Raw genomic sequence first — 7,895 nt, forward strand, 5'->3', positions numbered from 1 at the left:
CATATCTGCTGTTTTTTTGTCTTGAAGAGTTTCACTAATTTTCTAAAATAGGACAAAAAAATTGATAAAGCTAGGAAAAAAAGAGAAAACTGCATTTTGTGCAGTTGTTTCCTAATAGTTATAAGAATGTCAGAATTATTTTACAAATATCTTTCTGACGGAACATGCTTAAAATTTAGAAATTAATAGTCTGATGCGTATGTTACATATCACGTTTTTATACTTTAATGTTGATGCTTGCACTGAAGTGAAAGTAAGTGGCTCATTAAAATTTTATTTAAAGTAATTTTTCTGGCTGAATTTACTAGTTTTTTGTCGAGCATTTCTTCCTTCTGTGCCTTGGCTGGAAGTAAACAGCTGACAGGAAACTGAAGCACTTTCACCGGAAAGGAGGAGCAGTTTTTATTGTCGCCTCCGAGCTGCTGTAATGGCGGTGTCTCGTCGCTCTTCGCAGCAGCAACAACAACAGACTACGTTGCAATCTCCACCGAGAAACGGCTCCCTTTCGGGGGCTTCCCCGGCCTCGCCGCCCATGGCTCTGCTATCCCCGGCCGTCGGTTCCTCGGAGAGCGAGAGGGAGTGTAGCGGAGGGGTAGATATGGCTCCGGCCTCCCCGGACCTACCAGTCCAGGTCTTGGCGAGCAGTGCAAGCTCTACCTCGACTACATCAGGCGGAGGTAGCAGCAGCGTATCAAGCCCCGGCTCAGGAGCCACCAGCCCCATCGACGGTAGCAGCGGAGTCGTCGGGGCCTTCAGGGAGCTGTTCGAGGCCTGTCGAAACGGAGATGTGTCCCGTGTTAAGAGACTTGTGGATTCGGTGAATGTAAACGCAAAGGACATGGCTGGTCGAAAATCAACTCCGCTGCACTTCGCTGCGGGTAAGGATGAGCTAAGCTAATCAAACAGGGGAGACGGGCTATTCGCCAAGATGGGGTACTGCAGGCAGCTAGCAACGTTATGTTTATTGCAATATGATTACGGTTTGCCTGTTTGTCCTCAGGTCCCAAATATAACCTTTTATCACGCTTCATGTCGACCTTTTATTCTAACCCGTCTAAGTGTTTACTAGCTTGTTGTGTCGCTCTCCTCGTTTTGTTTATCAGACATTCAGTAGTAAGTAAAAATCATCTGAACAGGACAAAAAGTAACCGAAATTTAGCTCGTTAGCAAGTTGTTTATGCATCTACAGTAGTTTTTGCGCAAGTTTGTTTAATTCGTTTCCTGTAGCGAACGACTTCAGGGGGTGTTTTTTGTGACGTAAATGTTTTGGTTGAATTTTTACTTATTGGAAAATTATTACAGCTTCGCCTAACATGTATCTTTATTTTTGGAGTTTTTTGCTTTGCTCAATCTCGATGACAGATTTTCTTCCAGAATCAAAAACAGTTTTGTGAATGTGTTTCTTCCAAAGCCGAATGTGGCACTCATTACATACTTAAGACGCATTAAACCAGTCAAATAGTCAATTTCTGCATGAAAAAAGTACATATGTCTTCATTACTTACACATATAACATTAAATATTCTGGGTATTTTAAGTAGATGCATAATATAAAGAAGATAAAATAAAAAAAATATGGCTTATTTCAGTTATGAGTGTGACTATATGAGATCCCTTAAAAAGCAATCATGAAAAGTAACGTCATGCATTAACTGTCATATTTTCAAGTATGATTTAAATTTATCTATTTGTATACTGACATTTACACGATCAAATGTGATTAACATGGTCTGAAATAAATTGAAATGGTAGGCTCTACAAAGTCTGTGTTAACATATGCAGGCACAATTTTAGTGGGGAGGAGGGATTTCAAGATTGTCTACTCATGGACAAACATAGATCTTCAGATATTGTCGTTGAAAATGTCAAATATCCTCTTTTTCATTTGTAGTGTACAAATATTGTAGGTAGAATTATTAAAGTCACTGTCATTGAATATAGTCGCAGCGTCCCAGATATTTTAGCATCCTTCCTGTTTTCCATTTGTAATTTCTGCTGACTTTTTTTCGAATTTTAGGTTTTGGTAGAAAAGATGTGGTGGAGCATCTTCTACAGACAGGTGCCAATGTTCATGCCAGGGATGACGGTGGTCTCATCCCGCTTCACAATGCCTGCTCCTTCGGGCACGCAGAGGTCGTCAGCCTCCTCTTGTGTCAAGGTGCAGATCCCAATGCCAGAGACAACTGGAACTACACCCCACTGCATGAGGCTGCCATCAAGGGCAAGATAGATGTGTGCATCGGTAAGGGGCCCTGCCACTTTATATTTGAGCATTTGCGATTTTTGGAAATATGAAAGAACATCTTTGAGAATGTCTGAGCATAAAATCTTACCTTCATGTTTTAAAGTAAAAAGGTGCTGGTGCTGAATTAAAATAAAATTTGTTCTGTGTCCCTTAAATACAGCACTTGGTTGGTTGAGTGCCTCATCTATGAAATGCGCAGTAGTTAAATTATTGAAGTTGTATTGATCTCACCCTCTTTTAACACAGTATTACTCCAGCATGGAGCTGATCCAAACATCCGCAACACCGATGGAAAATCAGCTCTTGATCTTGCTGACCCTTCAGCTAAGGCTGTTCTTACAGGTCAGTACCTTGGAGTTTGTCAGCAGCACACTTCCTGATTATCCCTATGCCTTTTATTTTTGTGTCCCTTTAAATGCTCCAATTTGACTACAAGCACTACTGCTTATGTACTCATTCATAAATGCTACTTTTTTCATTTCTTCTTTGAGCTAAGGCATGTTTTTTGCCATATTTTTATAATTTTTTTTCTATATACTGACTATCTTGCATATTTTCTGTATCTTAGAACTAGTATTTTTGGTGCAAAACAAATCGGTCTTTTTCACAACATTATATATTATTGATATATATATATATATATGATTGACATAATTGCTGCTTGAAGACATTGGAAAACAATTGTTTTTCAATGCAGCAAATATTTTGAGTCCATAAAGAGGTTCTATTTAATAAGTTTTTTTCATTATTTTGCTCAGGATTTTCTGGTAACTTAAGAGAAAAGTGAGAATTTTTGAAAATATTGAAGGAGGTCTAATGGTTAAAGCTGAACAAAGCGGCAGTCATGAGGTCAACAAGTTCTTCAGAGCAATGCCGTGAGCAATCTAGAGGCAAATTCATAGTCTCTGCACTTACATGTACTGGGGTGAAATATTTGGAAGAAACTCTTGACTGAATTCTGTTGTTTCTTTGAAGACAAAAACGTTTTTTTCGCAGTAGAGTGCATGAGCTACATATGACCTTGTGTCAGTCGACCATTAAGTAAAACAAAAGTAGCTTACAGGAGCGATGTTATGCAAAATCAGCTTTTTTGAGGTTTGATATTATATTATGGTGTTCTTTCATCAAACACACACCTGGAGCGTTGCCTTGATTCTTTCATGCATGTTTGAGAAATCCTTGGATCTCCCATGGCAACCATTCGGGCATGCCCGATTAAACAATGTATTTATCTGAAAACTCTGCATTGTAGCTTCATTCCCCTCGACCAAATTTTTTGTAAACTGTATTTGATCAATTCAGCATTTTCATAACAACATAGTCACTTGATTGTGCTATAAATTGTCAAGGATGTGTGCCTGGAAAATACTTGATTCCCCTCTTTAAACGTAATGGAACACCGTAAATGTTCTGGCTCTGCAAAAGAATTGCAGCTCCTTAGCAATGATTCAAACAAAAACAATTTTTGTAACTTATTTAATGGCAGTGCATGGAAATTGTCGGCACATTTGAACCTAAGTGTAGTATGAGCAAATCTCACCATGTCTGAGTCCCAACTGGTTCCTCCCACCCCCACATGGACGCAGCATCCATAATCGGTCCTAAATCTTCTATCTCCACCGTAAAGAAACGTCAATCCACAGTGTTTAAAATGTCTCACTTTAACATTGTTTTTTTTTGTTTTGTTGTTCTTTTAGGTGAATACAAGAAGGATGAACTCCTGGAAGCAGCGAGGTGAGTGTGTTTCCAGCAGTATACGCAGCTGGAGGCAGAAATGTGAAATGACAAATTGGTTTCAGGTAGAAATTAAACTGCTGGGCGAGAGCTTTTCTAGTTGCATGTTGCTATTGGAAATGCAAAATAAGTAGCTGCACAGAAAGCATATGTTTTGCCTCCCTGAAGCCCAAAAGAGCGATGATGTCAGATGTCTATTGTCGGGTTGATGGCTGGTATGTTTTCAGGAGTGGGAATGAAGAAAAGCTGATGGCACTGCTGACTCCATTAAATGTCAACTGTCATGCCAGTGATGGCCGCAAGGTAAATTACCCAGCTGTGCTGCACATTATTAACGACTCCATTTACACTGTCCTGTCCGCTCAAAGTGCTGTTTTGGGTTTCCAAATGGACGTTTTGTCTCTGAATAGAGGAAGCAGCAGGAGCGCTAGCTAAACCGTTCATTACTGCAGCCTGATAATCGCTGTGTCAGTTTGTAAAGAGGATGTAGGCAAATGAATTTTTGAGAGTAAGCATATCAACTCTCACAAAAAGAAAAAAAAAAAAACACTGTTTTATATCATTTAAACTCCCTTTGTAATTATGAATGCTCGTCAGAACATTCTGGAAGGCCACCTGTGCCCGTCCCTTCAACCGTCTCTATCTTGGGATTTTATTCCTTGAAGGTGCACATGCTCATAATTTTAATTTCTGCTCTTTATGTCAAAGTCCAAACTGTTAGACCAGATGAGATAGCTACACGATGATTCTGTTTGTTCAGCAAAAAATAGCGCTGGCACAAATTCCCATTTTGGTCCCAGCTGAATTGTCTTCCATCACGTTTGGACCCTAGTGTCGTTTTGTTGGCAGCGTCGTCTCCTCTTTCCAGAGGTTGCTTTGAGTTCATTCAGAGACGTTGGGTCGCAACAAGAAACGTTTTAGTCTACTACATTCCACAAAGTTCCTTTTTCTTCCCAGAATTTATCCACGTTGTGGGAAAATACCGTTTCTTTTCCGTTTATAGTCCTGGTGGAAGATGTACACACTGAAACACTTGTGGTTAGAAATAATATTTCTAACCACAAGAAAATTGTAACACGGGGGAAAGAACCCGGATTGTGACTGAGGACGTGGCTCTAAAGCCAAGTGGTAGACCACTTTCTTTTTAACAAGTCTGGATTTCTTTTTTTGTTGTTGTTGTTGCCATCTTTCTTTAATTAAATTTTTAAAGATGTGAATATAATTTCTCTACATATGCTCGGGCCTTTTTTTTGTGAATAACTCATAAAGTGTAAAACAGCAACTTTTTTCTGATTTAAATCCCAACTGTATCGCACCGTGCTGCGCCGGCCACATTTATTGAATGGCAAAGATTCGAAAAGCCTTCAATTAGATTCATCTTTTATTGCAGTGGCATAATCCAACACAGAAAATAGAGGCAAAAACATACCTTTTAATTGGAGTACATTTATTCAGTGATGAGGGGAAAATGTTTGAATTAAGAAAGAGCGATTTTTAACTAAATTTGGGCAAAGCGTTGACACACTAAATTCACTCATCTCTTATTTTGGAACGTATCAGGCATTTGATTGAGATTTCCTGGAACAAAGGTGAATTCAAAAAGTTGTAAGATGGGCGCTCTCAAGGAGACCTTTATCGTTTTTATGTACCAATTATTATTTTTATTATTACTTACCATTGGATTTTCTTCCCGTTCCTAATACATGTGCTCAAATTAGAAGTTGGATTATTCAAACTTTGATTCAGCGTTTACACTTCTAGAATAAAAGATGGATTTATTATTTACATTTTTTTTTAGACATCTTTAAAAAATAAATGTGGTCGACCCAGTAGGGTCACGATCTTCAGTCATATCTAGATTTTTTTTTTTTCTTCTCTATGCTGTCTGGTTTGTTTTCGGGTCTTCGGGCACATTTCAGATTAGCGCCACCTCCCAGCTCTTTCTGGCGATGTCCTGCATTTATTCTGTCACATTTTACGATGAGTGTTGTTATTTTTTCCTTTTAATAAAAATAAATATTTGTTTTTCATTGACTTAGATTGAGAGAGGGAAATTTCTGTGACGAGATGCTGTCATTTTGTAATTTGTGTTTCGTTTTGTTTTCCGTGTGACTCTGGCAACATTTGTCGATCAGTCAACCTCACAAAAAATGCTGGTAAGTTGACCTTGATAATGGCCACTTGATTGATGCACTGTTGTGATCTTTAGTTTTGTTTTTGTTTCTTTTTAATCCATCATTTTTTTTGTTTGTTTGTTGACCAATAAGCTGCCTGTCACTTGTTAATTGCACATCATGGCCCTGGGTACGCGGGTCACTCATGTATCCTACCCTGACGCTCCTCTGGTGTGTGTGTGTGCGCGCGGAAGTGGCTGTGTGAGCGAGAGCGACGTACTGTTTGAATGAGCTGGGATGTTGTCATGGTGACGACGCGTCTCTTCGAAGCTGGAGAGGAGCTCAAAATGTCCACTGCCTGCTTGTCTTTTGGCGTCTGTCCTCTATCCTCTGCACACTCACCCACACTTCTGTGAATCACTCGGTCAGCCTGTATCTGGTTGGGTTTCTAATTTATTTATTTTTTTATTTATTTTTTGACAACTTCTCATGCATGCCTCAGGGCCCGCCTCTCTGCATCTTGTCGAGCGAATCATGGATTTGTCGTTGTGAAATTCGTGCCTCCTTCCTCACATCCCCTGTCCAATCATTTTGTTATGCAGTAAATGGACTTCATTTCACTCGTCATCATTCAGGAGCTGTGCTGCCCTTTTATTGTAAAAGCTTTTAATTGTTTGTTCCGTGCCACGCTGAATGATCCAAAATGCAAAACGCCTCATCAGTTTGACTCCACCACTCTGGCTTGAGATATTACACTTTGGCCTCGTTTGGGTTTGAGATTAACATCACTTGCATGAAACTTGAAACGATGTCCCTTTTTTGTTTTTGTAAGTTTAAGAGCTTGATTTTGGACAAATTGGAACCACAACTTTGCATTTACTAATGTTGATATTTCTTGACCTAAATGAATCCATATGATTTCGTTTTCCTCTACCCTTGCAGCAAGCTTTCTTTTTTCAATCTCGGCTTGCTTTTACTCCAGCTTTTCCGCGTCCTGTTACAGTTGGGATTTGATAGGATTAGAGAACTTGAATGTAACGTTTAGCATTAAAAGTCTTTCAGTTCACAAAAATAACCAAATTCAGCTCATTCCCACCCTCTCTGTCCCACTGCTAATAATGTAATTACAGAATTCATTCCCTTTGACCGTTGTCACATTTTGTCACCTTATAACTCCTTGTATTTTGTCTTCACGTAAAACGGTATGTAGTAGTAAAGTCAAATAAAACCAGATTTTTTTATTTTTTTTAAGTGTCCTGGTACCTCTATATAGAATTAAATGTACACTGTTGGCTTCAGAAATCATCTACTTAGCAAACGGTCAACTGGCGCGTAATCAAAAAATAGCAGCATCAAGCACTGAGCGGTGTGTTTCTACAGCAGAGACTGTTGATGTAAGAGGGATGGAGTCTAAACTTAGGGTAATTCTGGGTCATATTCCTGCTATTGGCTGCAAAAATGTTACATTTAGGTGGATTTTTTTTACTTTCCAGACGAGGATGATCCTAAACATTCTGGTAGCTTCAACTGAATGTGTCAAATCATATTCATAAGTTAAAATAAGCAAACCTAAAATCAGTTGAAAATTCATGGAAAAATGTTAAGAATAAAAAAAAGCTTTTTCTGCAAAGAAAACGTGCAGAATTTTTGTTTAGCCTTACTCTGCTGATATTTTTATTACATAAAATTCCATAAAGTTTTATTGAAAATTGGAGTTGCATTGTGACAACATGGGGAATACTTCAAGGAGTGGAAATACTTTGAAAATACATTTTATTTTATTTATTTATATAAAAACATTC

At 38.7% G+C, this 7,895-nt stretch overlaps 1 protein-coding gene across 3 annotated transcripts in view; it reads left to right on the forward strand.

Moving 5' to 3' along the window:
- The first annotated feature begins 378 nt into the window (after window positions 1–378).
- LOC103469721 (tankyrase-1) overlaps window positions 379–7,895 on the forward strand; it is a 17,097-nt gene continuing 9,580 nt past the window's right edge. Inside the window, exons 1-6 of one of the 3 annotated variants that reach the window (XM_008417592.2) lie at window positions 379–878; window positions 2,018–2,242; window positions 2,492–2,587; window positions 3,943–3,979; window positions 4,207–4,282; window positions 6,115–6,135. In XM_008417592.2, the coding sequence (XP_008415814.1) occupies window positions 428–878; window positions 2,018–2,242; window positions 2,492–2,587; window positions 3,943–3,979; window positions 4,207–4,282; window positions 6,115–6,135 (906 nt within the window). In that variant the 5' untranslated portion in view covers window positions 379–427. Of the gene's footprint in view, window positions 879–2,017; window positions 2,243–2,491; window positions 2,588–3,722; window positions 3,844–3,942; window positions 3,980–4,206; window positions 4,283–6,114; window positions 6,136–7,895 lie in introns of those variants that run through there. The other 2 variants (XM_008417593.2, XM_008417594.1) reach the window with 2 other exon arrangements.

The sequence above is a fragment of the Poecilia reticulata genome, linkage group LG9 (assembly GCF_000633615.1).
Source record: "Poecilia reticulata strain Guanapo linkage group LG9, Guppy_female_1.0+MT, whole genome shotgun sequence".
In the NCBI taxonomy this organism is placed as follows: domain Eukaryota; kingdom Metazoa; phylum Chordata; class Actinopteri; order Cyprinodontiformes; family Poeciliidae; genus Poecilia; species Poecilia reticulata.